Here is an 18362-nt window from a genome sequence, read left to right as displayed (position 1 = left end):
CCCACCCTTATGTTGTATAAACAGGACATGCACACTTTAACAAATCAATCACTTCAGCGCCAGGGTCTGCCACACAACTGTGGCTGAAATGATTGGTTCGTTTGGGCCCCCACAAAACAAGCTGGAAATTAATGTGTCCCTGCACAAACTGGCTCTACGGAGGCAAGATGTCATCCTCATCCTCCTCATCCACCGATTCCTCACCCTCTTCAGTGTGTACATCCTCATCCTCACAAAGTATTAACTCGTCCCCACTTGAATCCACCACCACAGGTCCCTCTGTACCTTCTGGAGGCTGGTCTCCCTGGAAGAGCTGATAATTCATTTTGATGAACATCATCTTCTCCACATTCTGTGGAAGCAACCTCCTACGCCTTTCGCTGACAAGGTTCCCGGCTGCACTAAACACTCTTTCGGAGTACACACTGGAGGGGGGGCAACTCAGGTAAAATAGAGCCAGCTTGTACAGGGGCCTCCAAATTGCCTCTTTTTCCTGCCAGTACAGGTATGGACTGTCTGACATGCCTACTTGGATGCTGTCACCGATGTAATCCTCCACCATTCTGTCAATGGTGACAGTATCATATGCAGTGACAGTAGACATGTCAGAAATTGTTGCCAGGTCCTTCAGTCCAGACCAGATGTCCAAACTTGGTCCTGCCTGCCCTGCATCACCGCCAGCGGGTTGCTTAGGATACCTAAGTTTTTTCCTGGCAGCCCCAGTTGCGGGAGAAAATGAAGAAGGAGCCGTTGACGTGTCACGTTCCGCTTCAGCTGACAGTGTGTTCACCAGCAGGTCTTTGCACCTCTGCAGGCTTGTGTCGGCCGGAAAGAGAGACACCACATAGGCTTTAAACCTAGGATCAAGCACGGTGGCCAAAATGTAGTGGTCTGATTTCAACAGATTGACCACCCTGGAATCCTGGCAAAGCGAATGAAGGGCTTCATCCACAAGTCCCACATGCCGAGCGGAATCGCTCCGTCTTAGCTCCTCCTTCACTTTCTCCAGCTGCTTCTGCAAAAGCCTGATGAGGGGAATGACCTGACTCAAGCTGGCTGTGTCTGAACTGACTTCACGTGTGGCAAGTTCGAAGGGCTGGAGAACCTTGCACAACACGGAAATCATTCTCCACTGCGCTTGAGTCAGGTGCATACCCCCTCCTTTGCCTATGTCATAGGTGGATGTATAGGCTTGTATGGCCTTTTGCTGCTCCTCCATCCTCTGAAGCATATAGAGGGTTGAGTTCCACCGCGTCACAACCTCTTGCTTCAGGTGATGGCGGGGCAGGTTCAAGAGTGTTTGCTGGCGCTCCAGTCTTCGGCACGCAGTCGCTGAATGGCGAAAGTGGCCAGAAATTTTTCGGGCCACCCAAAGCGTCTCCTGCACGCCCCTGTCGCTTTTCAGAAAATTCTGCACCACCAAGTTTATTGTGTGAGCAAAACATGGGACGTGCTGGAATTTGCCCAGATGTAATGCCCGCACAATATTGGTGGCGTTGTCAGATATCACAAATCCCCAGGAGAGTCTAAGTGGGGTAAGCCACTGGGCGATGATTTCCCTCAGTTTCTCTAAGAGGTTGTCGGCGGTGTGCCTCTTACTGAAACCGGTGATACACAGCGTAGCCTGCCTTGTAACGAGCTGGCGTTTCTGAGATGCTGCTACTGGTGACGCTGCTGCTGTTGCTGCGTAAGGTGATACATCTACCCAGTGGGCTGTCACAGTCATATAGTCCTTAGTCTGCCCTGTTCCACTTGTCCACATGTCCGTGGTTAAGTGGACATTGTGTACAACGGCATTTTTCAGGACACTGAGGACACTTTTTCTGACGTTTCTGTACAGTCTCGGTATCGCCTGCCTAGTGAAGTGGAATCTAGACGGGATTTGGAACCGGGGACACACTACCTCCATCAATTGTCTAAATCCCACTGCACTAATGGCGGATACCGGACGCACGTCTAACACCAACATAGCAGTCAAGGCCTCAGTTATACGTTTTGCTTCAGGATGACTGCTGTCGTACTTCATCCTCCTCGCTAAGGACTGTTGGAGGGTCAATTGTTTAGTAAAAGTAGTGGTGTTCCTACTTCCTCTCTGGGATGATGAACGACTCCCAGCAGCAGCAACAGCAGCAGCGGCAGCAGTAGGCGTAGCAATGCAGGATCCTCCAGAGGAATCCCGGATAGGAGAGTCAGTCATGCCAGTGACATGGCCTGCAGGACTACTTCCGATCCTGACTAAGGAGGAAATTGACGAGGAGGGAGTTGATGGTGTGGTTTGCAGGCGCTTGGATACAACAGGACAACGGGATTTAGGTGTCCCTGGACTGCTTACGGTCTTAGCCAAAGTTTCTGAACTTGACAGTAACTTTTTATGAACGCGCTGCAGGTGCCGTATAAGGGAGGATGTTCCTAGGTGGTTGACGTCCCTACCCCTACTTATTTCACCTTTACATATGGTACATATGGCAAGACAGTTGTTGTCCGGATTTGGATAGAAATATTGCCAGACCAAAGAGGTGGAATGTTTGGTCTTCTGCCCAGGCATGACCGTGATGGGCTTTTTCATCCCACGGACAACAACTGTCTCCCCCGGAGCCTGATTTAAACAAACCACATCACCATCAGAATCCTCCTCGCCAACTTCCTCCTCAGCGCCAGCTACACCAGTATCCTCATCCTGTTGTACTTCAACAGTGACATCTTCAATTTGCATATCAGCAAGTGGACTGTGGGTGCTCCTTTCAGCACTTGCAGGGGGCGTGCAAATGGTGGAAAGAGCCACCTCTTCCCGTCCAGTGCTGGGAAGGTCAGGCATCGCAACCACCACCACACTTGGACTCTCCTTGGGGATTTGTGATATCTTCTTAGAAAGCACAGTTCTTCGCTGTGCTTTTGCCAGCTTAACTCTTTTGATTTTTTTAGTGGGAGGAGGGCTTCCATCGTCATGTGAAGCTGAACCACTAGTCATGAACATACTAGGGATCGACCTTAGCCGTTCCTTGCCACTCCGTGTCGTAAATGGCATATTGGCAAGTTTACGTTTCTCTTCAGCTGATTTAAATGTCTTTTTCAAGGTCATTTTCCTGAACTTTGCCATTTGGGATTGTATGTGCCCTCTACTATGACATTGGGCATCGGCCTTGGCAGACGACGTTGATGGCATGTTATCGTCTATGTCATGACTAGTGGCAGCAGCTTCAGCACTAGGAGGAAGTGGTTCTTGATCTTTCTCTATTTTATTTTTATCGGAGAAAGTTTGGTCCTCCATTTATGTTATATCGATTTGATATATACGTGCGGCTAAACACAGAAAATAATTTTTTTTTTGGTTTGGACTGGAGTGTACTTTGTGGGTTACAGCACCCTTTAACGGTCAAGCCAGCCGGCCCTTTACTTATGACACAGGCGCACTCTTGGCACTACTTTGTTGATGCACGTGCGGCTACTGCGCACACAATTCACAAACACAGAAAATAATTTTTTTTTGGTTTGGACTGGAGTGTACTTTCGGGGGTTACAGCACCCTTAACGGTCAAGCCAGCCGGCCCTTTACTTATGACACAGGCGCACGCTTGGCACTACTTTGTTGATGCACGTGCGGCTACTGCGCACACAATTCACAAACACAGAAAATAATTTTTTTTTGGTTTGGACTGGAGTGTACTTTCGGGGGTTACAGCACCCTTTAACGGTCAAGCCAGCCGGCCCTTTACTTATGACACAGGCGCACGCTTGGCACTACTTTGTTGATGCACGTGCGGCTACTGCGCACACAATTCACAAACACAGAAAATAATTTTTTTTTGGTTTGGACTGGAGTGTACTTTCGGGGGTTACAGCACCCTTTAACGGTCAAGCCAGCCGGCCCTTTACTTATGACACGGGCGCACGCTTGGCACTACTTTGTTGATGCACGTGCGGCTACTGCGCACACAATTCACAAACACAGAAAATAATTTTTTTTTGGTTTGGACTGGAGTGTACTTTCGGGGGTTACAGCACCCTTTAACGGTCAAGCCAGCCGGCCCTTTACTTATGACACAGGCGCACGCTTGGCACTACTTTGTTGATGCACGTGCGGCTACTGCGCACACAATTCACAAACACAGAAAATAATTTTTTTTTGGTTTGGACTGGAGTGTACTTTCGGGGGTTACAGCACCCTTTAACGGTCAAGCCAGCCGGCCCTTTACTTATGACACAGGCGCACGCTTGGCACTACTTTGTTGATGCACGTGCGGCTACTGCGCACACAATTCACAAACACAGAAAATAATTTTTTTTTTGGTTTGGACTGGAGTGTACTTAGGGGGTTACAGCACCCTTTAACGGTCAAGCCAGCCGGCCCTTTACTTATGACACAGGCGCACGCTTGGCACTACTTTGTTGATGCACGTGCGGCTACTGCGCACACAATTCACAAACACAGAAAATAATTTTTTTTGGGTTTGGACTGGAGTGTACTTTCGGGGGTTACAGCACCCTTTAACGGTCAAGCCAGCCGGCCCTTTACTTATGACACAGGCGCACGCTTGGCACTACTTTGTTGATGCACGTGCGGCTACTGCGCACACAATTCACAAACACAGAAAATAATTTTTTTTTGGTTTGGACTGGAGTGTACTTTTGGGGGTTACAGCACCCTTTAACGGTCAAGCCAGCCGGCCCTTTACTTATGACACAGGCGCACGCTTGGCACTACTTTGTTGATGCACGTGCGGCTACTGCGCACACAATTCACAAACACAGAAAATAATTTTTTTTTGGTTTGGACTGGAGTGTACTTTCGGGGGTTACAGCACCCTTTAACGGTCAAGCCAGCCGGCCCTTTACTTATGACACAGGCGCACGCTTGGCACTACTTTGTTGATGCACGTGCGGCTACTGCGCACACAATTCACAAACACAGAAAATAATTTTTTTTTTGGTTTGGACTGGAGTGTACTTTGGGGGTTACAGCACCCTTTAATGGTCAAGCCAGCCGGCCCTTTACTTATGACACAGGCGCACGCTTGGCACTACTTTGTTGATGCACGTGCGGCTACTGCGCACACAATTCACAAACACAGAAAATAATTTTTTTTTTGGTTTGGACTGGAGTGTACTTTCGGGGGTTACAGCACCCTTAACGGTCAAGCCAGCCGGCCCTTTACTTATGACACAGGCGCACGCTTGGCACTACTTTGTTGATGCACGTGCGGCTACTGCGCACACAATTCACAAACACAGAAAATAATTTTTTTTTGGTTTGGACTGGAGTGTACTTTCGGGGGTTACAGCACCCTTTAACGGTCCAGCCAGCCGGCCCTTTATTTATGACACAGGCGCACGCTTGGCACTACTTTGTTGATGCACGTGCGGCTACTGCGCACACAATTCACAAACACAGAAAATAATTTTTTTTTTGGTTTGGACTGGAGTGTACTTTCGGGGGTTACAGCACCCTTAACGGTCAAGCCAGCCGGCCCTTTACTTATGACACAGGTGCACGCTTGGCACTACTTTGTTGATGCACGTGCGGCTACTGCGCACACAATTCACAAACACAGAAAATAATTTTTTTTTTGGTTTGGACTGGAGTGTACTTTCGGGGGTTACAGCACCCTTAACGGTCAAGCCAGCCGGCCCTTTACTTATGACACAGGCGCACGCTTGGCACTACTTTGTTGATGCACGTGCGGCTACTGCGCACACAATTCACAAACAGAAAATAATTTTTTTTTTGGTTTGGACTGGAGTGTACTTTCGGGGGTTACAGCACCCTTAACAGTCAAGCCAGCCGGCCCTTTACTTATGACACAGGCGCACGCTTGGCACTACTTTGTTGATGCACGTGCGGCTACTGCGCACACAATTCACAAACACAGAAAATAATTTTTTTTTGGTTTGGACTGGAGTGTACTTTCGGGGGTTACAGCACCCTTTAACGGTCAAGCCAGCCGGCCCTTTACTTATGACACAGGCGCACGCTTGGCACTACTTTGTTGATGCACGTGCGGCTACTGCGCACACAATTCACAAACACAGAAAATATATTATTTTTTTAGCACTTGGGGGGAGCACCCCTGATGGACAGAGCACCCCCTGGACAACACTACAGCACTCCTTTAGGACTGGGACACTGCACAGGACTTTGGAGTGGACACAGCCCCTATGGAGAACTGACTGCACAACACAGTCCAGCCAGCCCCTATGGACTTTGAAGTAGTGGACACAGCCCCTATTAACAACAGCAGCACAACACAGCCAGCCCCTATGGACTTTGAAGTAGTGGACAACAGCAGCACTACACTACACTACACTACACAGCCCTAACTCCCACCCTCCCTCTTCACTGTCCACAGCCGAGTGAGAAAATGGCGCCGACGCGGGTACCTTATATAGGATCCAAAACCCGCGAGACTCGGAAGGCGGGATGATGACGTTTTGCCTCGATTTCAGATCCGAGTCAGGCGGGAAAAGTCGAGCCTGACTCGGATCGGACTCGGATCGGGGGGGCTCGGGGGGGTTCGGATTTCAGAAATCCGAACCCGCTCACCCCTAGTGTAAACAATAAATTTTACAAAAAAAACAGACATTGTATTGTGACATTATTGTACAAATGGGTTACATTTAATCCTGGCCTTAAACGCAAAAACTGACCCTCTTATGTAAAAAAAAAGGCCTCTTTAAGGAACGTTTAAAAAAACACATAGCGATGCAAATTCAACAGTAAACCAAAAAAAAGGGGAGCTAATTAAAAGATGATGACATTATTTTTACAATAGGCCATAACCACCAAATTGTAGCCAAAAAAAAAACCCAAAAATGTACGCTAATTGATTATGTAATCATGACATTAGCAGCTCTGATTTCCACCTGCGTACGCTTTTGTGCTATCCCAATAAACTGCTTTCCAAACACATACCAAGCCGGATTTCAATCCAACACTAATTACTTTACTGACCAGCCACGATTAATCGCAGCACCATCGTGGAGTCCCGGGACGGAGGAGAAGGCCATCGCCAATGTGGTCGAGTAATCCTGACCCTAAGCTGTGCGAGCATTTTGAAGGGAAAGCGGATGTTTCAGTGACGTATGAGACGGTCCGAACTCATTTGACGTTCGCATCTGCTAATGTATGTACGCCCCAAAAACGCTTCGCCACGCCTGCGTTTTGTCATCTCCACCCCCGTCAACACCCAAAAACGCCCTGTTCTGTCAATCACATTTGACATGTCACTTCCTGTACGCTATTTTAGGAACGAGAGAAAAAAAGCTCGCAATTTGCCGTACGCGCATGCGCGGTGTAACCCCGACGCATGCGCGGTTAGTCAACATCGGAACGCAACGAGCGTACTGTTGTTAACGTGCGGCTCTGAATGAGGGCCATTATGTGGATGTATTCTGCCTTACAGATAACATGCGCAAGGAATTGTGAGCAGCTAAGCGCAAAGGCGGTATTGGTCTGGAGGCTTTCCAGACCTATTCTAATTGGCAGGCAGGGATATTTGTCTTCTCGACCTGCTATTTGGAAACTCACCCCGCCGAACACCCCAATATCATTCGGTACTTTCACCTTATAGATAGTATGCAAAGGTCCGGCCGAGGGGTTGCCTGGCATGTTTACGACGAAGAATTTCGTCATAAGCAGGATAGGTTTCCTATTAGGGGTGTGCACCGGCCACTTTTCGTGTTTTGTGTTTTGGTTTTGGATCTGGATCTTTCCTCGTGTTTTGGATCTGGATTAATTTTGCCAAAACCACCCTTCCGTGTTTTGGGTTCTGGGTTTTGTGTTTTGGATCTGTATTTTTTTTTAAAAAAAGCATAAAAACAGCTAAAATCACAGAATGTGTTGATTTTTCTGCTCCTATGCTATTATTAGCCTCAAAAACCTTAATTTCCACTCATTTCCAGTCTAGCTGGATGACTATGCTAAGCGACACGAGTGGGCGGCACAAACACGTGGCCCATCTAGGAGTGACACTGCAGTTGCAGACAGGATGGCAGTTTGAAAAACTAGGCCACAAACAGTACATAATTAAAGAAAAAAAAGAGGTGCAAGATGGAATTGTCCTTGGGCCCTCCCACCCACCCTTATGTTGTATAAACAGGACATGCACACTTTAACAAACCAATCATTTCAGCGCCAGGGTCTGCCACACGACTGTGGCTCTAATTATTGGTTCGTTTGGGTCCCCACAAAACAAGCTGGCAATTAATCTGTCCCTGCACAAACTGGCTCTACGGAGGCAAGATGTCATCCTCATCCTCCTCATTCACCGATTCCTCACCCTCTTCAGTGTTGTGTACATCCTCATCCTCACAGAGTATTACCGTATATACTCGAGTATAAGCCGAGTTTTTCAGCACAAAACATGTGCTGAAAAAGTCCCCCTCGGCTTATACTCGAGTCAAGTGTAGCGCTGACCGGACGAAGTTCGGTCAGCGCTACACACTGCCAAACACATAGCCGCCGGAGCCGGCAGCTATGTGTTTGCTGTAATCAGCAGCCGCTGAGAGTCTGTCAGACTCTCAGCGGCTGCTGCTGCTCCCACTGCGGGAGCCATCTTCCGGCTCCCGCAGTGGGTGATGGGAGACACGTCGTCATGACGACGTCTCTCCCATGCAAAGCGGCCGGAGGAGCGGACAGCGGCGGGACCAGGAGCGGACAGCGGCGGGACCAGGAGCGGACAGCGGCGGGACCAGGAGCGGGAGTTTCAGGTAAGTGTTTATTTTTTTTTTATTGTTATCACGTCTCTCTCTACTAGGGGGGGGGACTACAGGGGGCACTACCAGGGGGTGATGACTGCAGGGGGCACTACCAGGGGGTGATGACTACAGGGGGCACTACCAGGGGGCGATGACTACAGGGGGCACTACCAGGGGGCATTATCAGGGGGCGATTACTACAGGGGGCACTAAAAGGGGGGAATACCACTGGGGGAACTACCAGGGGGGGATTACTACAGGGGGCACTACCAGGGGGAGATTACTACAGGGAAAGATTACTACAGGGGGCACTAAAAGGGGGGATTACTACAGGGGGCACTAAAAGGCGGGATTACTACTGGGGGTACTACCAGGGGGGGATTACTACTGGAGGCACTGAAAGGGGGGATTACCACTGGGGGCACTACCAGGGGGGGATTACTACTGGGGGCACAACCAGGGGGAATTACTACTGGGGGCTCTACCAGCTGTTGCCATTTCCCACACTAGGCTTATACTCGAGTCAGTAAGTTTTCCCAGTTTTTTGGGGTAAAAGTAGGTACCTCGGCTTATATTCGGGTTGACTTATACTCGAGTATATACGGTAATTCTCCCCGCTGGAATCCACCACCACAGGTCCCTCTGTACGTTCTGTAGGCTGGTCTCCCTGGAAGAGTTGATCATTCATTTTTATGAACATCATCTTCTCCACATTTTGTGGAAGCAACCTCCTACGCCTTTCGCTGACAAGGTTCCCGGCTGCACTAAACACTCTTTCGGAGTACACACTGGAGGGGCGGCAACTCAAGTAAAATAGAGCCAGTTTGTACAGGGGCCTTCAAATTGCCTCTTTTTCCTGCCAGTACAGGTACGGACTGTCTGACATGCCTATTGGATGCTGTCACTGATGTAATCCTTTAACAGACAGACGCATGCTTGTCGCTGCTGCTTTGAGGATGCAGGTGCGGCTACAGCCCAAACATTTCAAAAAGACAGAAAAGAAAAGAAGAATTTTTTATTTTTTGTGGAGCGCACTTTGAGGGTTACACCACCCTTTAACAGACAGACGCACGCTTGTCGCTGCTGCTTTGAGGATGCAGGTGCGGCTACAGCCCACACATTTCACAAAGACAGAAAAGAAAAGAAGAATTTTTTATTTTTTGTGGAGCGCACTTTGAGGGTTACACCACCCTTTAACAGACAGACGCACGCTTGGCGCTGCTGCTTTGAGGATGCACGTACAGTGCAGACAATTCACAAACACAGAAGAAAATATTTTATTTTTGTTGGAGTGCACTTTGGGGGTTACAGCACCCTTTAACAGTCAAGCCAGCCGGCCCTTTACCTATGACACAGGCGCACGCTTGGCGCTACTTTGTTGATGCACGTGCGGTTACTGCGCACACAATTCACAAACACAGAATATATATATTATTTTTGCACTGGGGGGGAGCACCCCCCATGGACAGAGCATCCCCCGGACAACACTACAGCACCCTTTTAGGACTGGGACACTGCACAGGACTTTGGAGTGGACACAGCCCCTGGACAACTGACTGCACAACACAGTCCAGCCAGCCCCTATGGACTTTGGAGGAGTGGACACAGCCCCTATGGACAACAGGAGCACAGCACAACACAGCCAGCCCCTATGGACTTTGGAGGAGTGGACACAGCCTCTATGGACAACAGCAGCACAGCACAACACAGCCAGCCCCTATGGACTTTGGAGGAGTGGACACAGCCCCTATGGACAACAGCAGCACAGCACAACACTACACTGCACTACACTACACTATACTACACAGCCCAGCCAGCCCTAACTCCCACCCTCCCTCTTCACTGTCCACAGCCGAGTGAGAAAATGGCGCCGACGCGGGGACCTTATATAGAATCCAAAACCCGCGAAACCCGGAAGGCGGGATGATGACGTTTTGCCTCGATTTCAGATCAGAGTCAGGCGGGAAAAGTCGAGCCTGACTCGGATCGGCCTCGAATCGGGGAGGCTCGGGGGGGTTCGGATTTCAGATATCCGAACCTGCTCACCCCTACTTCCTATTATTGATTTTGGGTGCAAGGACGTTGAGGTTTGGCTCGATGTCACTCAGGGCCCCAGATTTTCCCCAGCTGTTGTTAACCAGTGGCGTAAGTTAGGCGCTGGCCGTACGGGTCCGGCTGCCAGTAGTAAGGGTAAGTGCTTTGCATTTAACTCAACTCAGTGTTCGTTTGGCCAGTGGTGTTGTTTTTATCACCTCTGTAGCAAATGCTGTGATGCCCACCCAGCATCAGGCTGCTCAAAACCTGTTGTTTCCCCTTCCCCCAGAAAGCCTGCCGGCCCCGGGGCCTGCTAGTCAAAGCTTTTTCCCCTTTTAACCTGGATGCCATGGCCAAATGGCTCGCATGGTACCCTGACGCAGTTGCGGCGCAGCTTTTGAGTGATGGTTTCAAGTTGGGTTTCCGTTTCCCGATAGCTTCAGTCGTGCTGGTGGATTCTCCTCGGAACCTTTGATCAGCAATAGAGCTGCCGCACATCGTTAGGGACAAAGGACCTCATTCAGAGTTGGTCGAAGCGGCCGCATGGGAAAAGGGGCCGGATATGCAAATGATTCCCTCGCAAGTTGCGTCCCTAAGTTCGGATCGGTAGCTGGCCGACCAGGGGGAGGAAGCACCCGGAATTCCAAAAAATACGCCCCCTTCTCGTACGCATTGCACGTAATCTCCAGCCATATAAGGATTAATCGAGACCATCGGAACTGGTCGTAGAGCTTAAGGTTGACCATACCCTCTCTTAAGCTCTATGATCATGTCAGTGTAAAAACCTCCCATGTCACATGTGCCATGACGCTACTTTGTTAATTATACACTCCCATAAAACGCTGTTCGCATAATTAGGCACGCCTGCGTTCGGATCTCCACTCCCCCGTTTTCAAGCACCTTCCCCTGTTACTACCCACAAACGCCTCAATCTGTCACTCAAACTACCGACCTGGCTGTGTTCAAGGAGAGAGAAATTTCTGATCGTAGCGGCTAGTTTGCGCACGCGCATTGCGAAATTTACGCATGCGCAGTATAGCGAACATTGGTGGTGTAGGACCGTGCGGCCGCTTCGACCGACTCTGAATGAGGTCCAAAGTCCTTAAGGAGGTGTGGCTCGGTCGCATCATTGGTCCCTTCCTCGATCCGCCAATAGCAGACTTGGTATTATCCCCCATAGGCGTAGTCCCTAAGAAGAAGCCGGGTTCTTTTAGTCTCATTCAGCATCTGTCTTGCCCATCGGGACGATCAGTTAATGATGCCATCCCGCAGGAGCTTTGCTCTGTGTCTTATCAGTCCTTTGATGAAGCACTTGAGCTTGTCCGGGTGCACGGTCCCAGCGCATTGATGGGCAAGGTAGATGTTGAGTCAGCTTTTCGCTTGCTGCCCTTGCACCCTGACTCGTTCAGGTACATGGGCTTTCGCTTGGACGACGGATACTACATAGACAAGTGCTTGCCTATGAGGTGTTCCGTGTCCTGTGCTTATTTCGAAATGTTCAGCACTTTTCTGCATTGGTGTGTCGAGGCTGGTTCCGGTGGGCACGGCCTAGCCCATTACCTAGACGACTTTCTGTGCAACGGCCCTGCTGATTCTCCTAATTGCGGGGTTTTGTTAGAGTCCCTTGAGGCGCTTTTTTCTCTTTTTGGGGTTCAGATTGCTTGCGATAAAACTTTGGGCGCCCGTCTCCTGGCTGTCCTATTTGGGTATTGAAATTGACACCTTGGATGGCTGCTGCAGACTTCCGATGGATAAAATTCTCAAATTAAAACATGCCATTCAGGATTGCCTGGCTGCGGGAAAGTTGACACTGCGACAAGCGCAATCTCTCCTGGGATTGCTAAATTTCTCATGCCGGGTGATTCCCATGCGTAGGGTATTTTCCCGGAAGCTCCAGAGAGCCACCGAGGGTGTTCCTAGGGCACACCATTTCATTCGGCTCTCTGCTGAAATAAAAAGGATCTATCTATTTGGCTCTCTTTTCTAGCAGACTTTGATGCCAGCCACAAGAGAACACCATTAGTTACAGTTGTTCACTGATGTGGCCAGCTCGTCGGGCTTCGGGTGTTACCTGCAAGGGGAATGGTGCGCTGCCCCTTGGCTGTTGGAGAGGTTTTCCAGGGGTTGAACTAAAGACCTGCTACTCCTGGAATTGTTTCCCATTATGGTGGCGCTGGAACTGTGGGCCCCCAAGTTGCGCGATAGTGTTGTTGTTAGATGCGACAACCTGGCCCTTGTGCACGCTGTTAATGGACAATGCGCCTCGTCGTTGCAAGCCTTACGCTTGCTTGCGCAGCTAGTGCTGCGTTGCTTACAATTTAACATCGTTTTCAAGGTGATTCACATTCCGGGCTCAGACAATAACATTTCTGATGTGCTCTCCCGTTTCCAGTGGGACAGGTTTAGGTTGCTTGCTCCTGAGACTTATTTAGTTGGTGAGCCTTGCCCCCCCTATGTTTGGCAGGTCATTGAGCCGGCATGGAGGGCCTAGCTGAGCAATCCCTTGCCCCGGCTACGTTGCGGGCCTATCAGAAGGCTTGGTCCGAATGGAAAAGTTACCTCCTTCACCGCAGACGCAGAGGTGAAAGCACGCATTGCTCAATGCTTTCTTTTGTTTGGAGTCTTTATGTCTCTGGTCGGTCCCGGCCCGTAGCTTCGCGTATTCTGGTGGGTATTTTTTCTTTTTGAGCCTTAAGGGACGTCCAGACCTTACGAAGAGCTCTGTGGTTATTAAGGCCCTTAAGGGATGGGCTCGCTCCTCCCCTCGGCCAGTTGTTAAGAGACGGCCGATCGATACTCCCCTATTGCTTAAGCTTCTAGCTGCGGTGCCTGCGGTTGTGGTTTCCCATTTCGAGGTTAATCTTTTCTGTTTGGCATTTTCGATGGTGTTTCATGGCGCCTTCTGAATATCGGAACTAGTTGCACCTTCTAAATTAGCGATTTCTCCCATGGCCCGTTCGGACGTCAGTATTGGGGAGGGGGCTGTGTTGTGCAAAATTCGGCGTTCTAAAACTGAGCAATTGGGTCGCGCCCGTTGGGTCTCCCTGACGGCCTGCGAAGACGACCGTGTTTGCCCAGTCCATCTGGCAAAACTTTACCTGGCATTGCGGCCTGTAAATTTGTTCATTCAATGTTTCATTAGTCAGCTAAACTTAAACTGAATATTAAACAAAACTTACTTAATTTTAAGTTTATAATTTAAAGTTTGCTATTTTTTAGTTGATTAGTCTATTTAAACTAAAGATTAATTATTTCTTAGTTTAGGATTTAGTTCAATCAGGTTCCTCTGTATGCTAAACATTTTGTGTTACACTCCAGTCTGTTAATTACTCTAAATCTTAAATTACTAATTTTTTACATTCCTTCCTCATCTACCGTTATAGGTTTGACATTTGATGTTAAGGATGTCTGGATTGTTGGTCACTCCTTCGTATTTTGGGCAGCTAAGTCCACTATGGCCAAGGACCAGATGTTATGGCCTGTGTCAGCGAGGATTCGTTGGCTAGGTTTTAGGGGTTTGGGAGTTCCTCAAGCCCAGATTGGTAGCCACGGTGCGGCAATTTGGTGTCCCCAAAGTGCTGGTAATACATCTCGGTGGGAACGATCTTGGTTCCAGGATTGCCCTCAATTTACGGCTAAACATTGTGTCAGACGTCCTCCTCATTATGGATGCTTAGCCTTTCTGTACTGTTATGTGGTCCTGCATTACTCCTAGGCAGCAGTGGCGTGGCGCGCGTTGTCCTAAGGCTTTGGACAAGGCTCGTAAGAAGATCAATGCTGCAGTGGCTAAATTTATGCGGTCTCATAGAGGTTTTGTTCTTACGCGTCCTTTGTACCGTGATAAACATCTCTATAGGCCTGATGGGGTGCATTTGATGGAGGCTGGTTAGGTCTTATTTGTCGGGAGTTTGTTCACTGGCATAGGTCAGGTGGTTTAGTTTTGTATGGTGGCGGGCTGCGATTCTCTGAGGTAGAATCTTGCATTGGCGGGAAGTACGGTTTATCATCAGTCCAGGTGTAGTGTGTGTGCATTGGGTGTGCTCACCTTCTATTAAGTGTGGAGAAGTACTGTACCACCTCTACAGGGGGCAGTACAGCCATCTAAGGATGGTATTGTGTTTGGTAGAAGGTTATGCTTAATACCCAAGTGCAGGGTTTGACATCCACAGGGCGGACTCCGCCCGCAATGCTGTGTTTTTGGTTGTTGAGTTTGCATTGTTGGGCTACTCTGTGTAGGGGCCATCCTTTCCAGCCACCATACAATATTTGAAATAACTTAAATTAAATCCCTTAAATAAATAGCCGACCTGTTTTAAAATCCATTAATGTCTTCGTGTGTTTATTCTTAGATAAGTTTTCCGATAGTTTATATTTTTATGGTATAATGATCACACACACTGGGCACACATCAGCCGTTACTAGGTTTAAGAGTTTAGTGAGAATTTATCTATATAGACCATCAGACATAAAGATATATGGTTACATCAGTTCAAGGCTGTTTAAACTACTCGTGCACTGTACCCAGTTATGATGCACATGGTTGGTATGTAAACTCACATTAGTAATAAAAGGTCAGGATTCTTCTTGTACTACATCATATCTCTGACTCTTATCTGCAAATTGCACCAAACCTGTACACCTTCAAGTGTCATTTTTCATAAAAACGTGGAAACAAACATGGACTCTTAATATTTATACAACTTGCACACAGCAAATATAAGCAAAATTAAACAGACTAACCCTATGTCTCCCACTTTGTATTTGTAGAAGCTAAATATTAAAGGAATCCTGTATAAAATGATTTTCTTGCTCCCTCCAATCTCCAGTTGATGATCACAACACCTTCCTACTAAATAAAATATTTATTCACCATTGATTGCTGCATCTGCACAAAAGTTGAAATCTGTGGTGAATTTAGTGACTGAGAGCCTCAGTCTGGTGCACAATATTTTTAACTATATCAGAATGAAAGGATATTTCTAGAGATGTGCGCTGACCCCTGTGTTTTAGTTTTGGTTCTAATTAGTCATCGGGTTTTGGTTTTGCCAAAACCGCCCACACATGTATTGGTTTTGGATCTGTATTTTTTTCAAAAATTGATAAAAACAACTAAAATCACATCATTTAGGCCTATTTTTGTTCCTACAGTATTATTAACATTCATTTCCAGTCAGTTTTGACCACCTCACAGCTTACAATATTGTTTTCATCCAGTTTAGACCAAAAGGTAGCATCGAGCTAGCTGGCTGACTACACTAAGCGACAGTAGTGGGCGGCACAAACATGTGGCAGTTCAACTTCAAACATGGTACAACTAGGAAAGAGAGTGGCACTGCAGTGGCAGGACAGGATGGCCGTTTAATATAAACTATCCGATTCTATAGAATGTTTTCATTAAGCAAGAACTAGATCAGAGGCCCAAGAGCAGTACAGGGAAATGAAAGTGAAGTATGTAGTGCAAGTGAGATTGATTGAGTAATTCATTGATTGATTATGGATTATTTTATTACTGCTATAAATAAAACAAAGCAGAGAAGTGGAAAATTTTATTAAAAAAGAAGCACCCAAAATAGGTGAAAGTGGTGCATTAATTAATTGATTGACTCGTTGATTAATTATAATTGATTGATTCATGGATTAAGAAAGTTAAATTTAATGCCATAAAAGATTACATTGTCAATAGCCAAGGATTTCTCACAAGGGTTGAAAGAGAAGCTAACACAATTAATAGTTGCATTGCAGAACATCTAACTCCAAATCAGCATATATTATACTAACAAACATTAGGAGACTGACCTGCTGGCCATACTAACCCCCTCCCCCTAATTGGGTAACACACCCCTGTACTACATTTATGAGGCGCACCAAAGAGTCTGAGTATGAGGGATAATAAACACACAAAAAAATATTTTGATATAAGACAAATAAAAAAACAAACTGCCCACCAACTGCAACACTGTGCAGATATTAAAGCGGTGGCCAATGGCCTACTGACCATTAGTGTTCTTAAACATTCCAGTTTTACTGCATACATTTTTTAGAACGCACAAAGAAATTTTTTTATTTTGATAAAAGTAAAACAAATACAACAAAAAATTGGCCACCAACTGCAACACACTCGCTTATATATGTATGTGAACAAACGCACTGGGGGACAGTGCACAGACATTGGGCCTGATTCAGAGCCGCTCGTAAGCGGCAGTACGCTCGTTCCGAGCGATGTTCGCACTTCTACGCATGCGTACGGTTTATAATACGCATGCGCGAACCAGTCAGTGCGGCCAAAAATCGTTTGTTCGCTATATAGCAAATGCCTGCTACTTTGAGTGACAGAATGAGGCGTATGTGGGTGGTAACAGGGGAAGGTGCTTGAAAACGGGGAGTGGAGATCCGAACGCAGGCGTGCTTAAAGGTCAAAACGGGCGTTTTAAGGGTGTGCATAATTAAAACAGCAGCGCCATTGACCACGTCACTGGGTTAAAACGACCGCGTTTTGTTCGCTCGTTCAGACCTAGAGGCGTGAGCAGACCGCAAAGAGCGAACGGTTCATTTGAATAGCCACCCCTATTTTCTGGACGAGCGAGCGCTAATTGCGTCCGGCTTTGAATCAGGCCCATAGTACAAACAATAGAAGAACATTTTTTTATTTATTTCTTTTCAATTCGCAGCTCAGCTCACACTGCGTGCAGTCACAGCGCTGATATGTACTTGAACAAACACACTGAAGGACAGCGAACACAGGTTGTATAAGCGCAACATTTTTTTTTTACTTTTTCTTGCAGCTCAGCTCACACTGCGTGGAGACAGCGCTTTTATATGTACCCGAACAAAATCAACAAATGTACTGGGGGACAGTGCACAGAAGTAATACAAACAATAGGAAAAAAAAAAATTCCATTTTTTTTTTAAATTTGCAGCTCAGCTCACACTGCGTGCAGTCACAGCGCTGAGATGTACATGAACAAATACACTGGGGGACAGTACACACAGATTGCATAAGCAAAACTAAAAAAAAATGTTAAAACTTTTTCCGCAAATGACAACTGTGGCGTCAAATGCTTATATCGCAGTTGGGTGTGCGGAGTCAAACTGCAGCACTACTGTGTGACAGACTAGTAAGGAAGTGGATGGACACAACAGCAGCCACTGGACACAGGGAGCGGATGGACACAGCACACAGCCACTGGACACAGGGAGTGGATGGACACAGCAGCAGCCACTGGACACAGGGAGCGGATGGACACAGCACACAGCCACTGAAGGTGGAGAGGATGGACCCAACACAGCAGCCACTAGACACAGGGAGTGGATGGACACAGAATCAGCTATTGGACAGAGGGATACTGGACTGGACACAGCACAGTAGCCACTGGACACGTAGGCGCACACAGCACAGCACAGACTGGAGCTGTGTGTAATGGCACTCGAATCACCATGGGAGGGACTTCTATAGAATTCAAAACCTGCGAGAATCCAATGCCGAGATTATGACATTTTGTCTCTATTTGAAATTCGAGCAAGGAGGGGAAAGAAACCCGATGAAGTCGGATGGGCTCTGTTTTCAGAAAACCGAGTCCGCACATCTCTAGATATTACGCATAATAGGAATCGTGATCTGGAATAACTGACCAGTTGTG

General features: G+C 47.7%; 2 protein-coding genes across 4 annotated transcripts in view; both read right to left on the bottom strand.

Moving 5' to 3' along the window:
* LOC148511897 (uncharacterized) overlaps positions 1–11223 on the bottom strand; it is a 43433-nt gene extending 32210 nt beyond the window's left edge. The window contains exon 1 of the mRNA XM_088482741.1: positions 11099–11223. Coding sequence (XP_088338867.1) covers positions 11099–11223 — 125 coding nt within the window. The remainder of the gene's footprint in view (positions 1–11098) is intronic.
* The window catches only part of GLP2R (glucagon like peptide 2 receptor), a 471983-nt gene that overhangs the window by 212029 nt on the left and 241592 nt on the right, over positions 1–18362 (bottom strand). The window lies entirely within an intron of this gene.

The sequence above is a fragment of the Taudactylus pleione genome, unplaced genomic scaffold (genome assembly GCF_031769625.1).
Source record: "Taudactylus pleione unplaced genomic scaffold, aTauple2 ptg000290l, whole genome shotgun sequence".
Classification (NCBI taxonomy): domain Eukaryota; kingdom Metazoa; phylum Chordata; class Amphibia; order Anura; family Myobatrachidae; genus Taudactylus; species Taudactylus pleione.
This window is presented reverse-complemented; position numbering and strand designations above follow the sequence as displayed.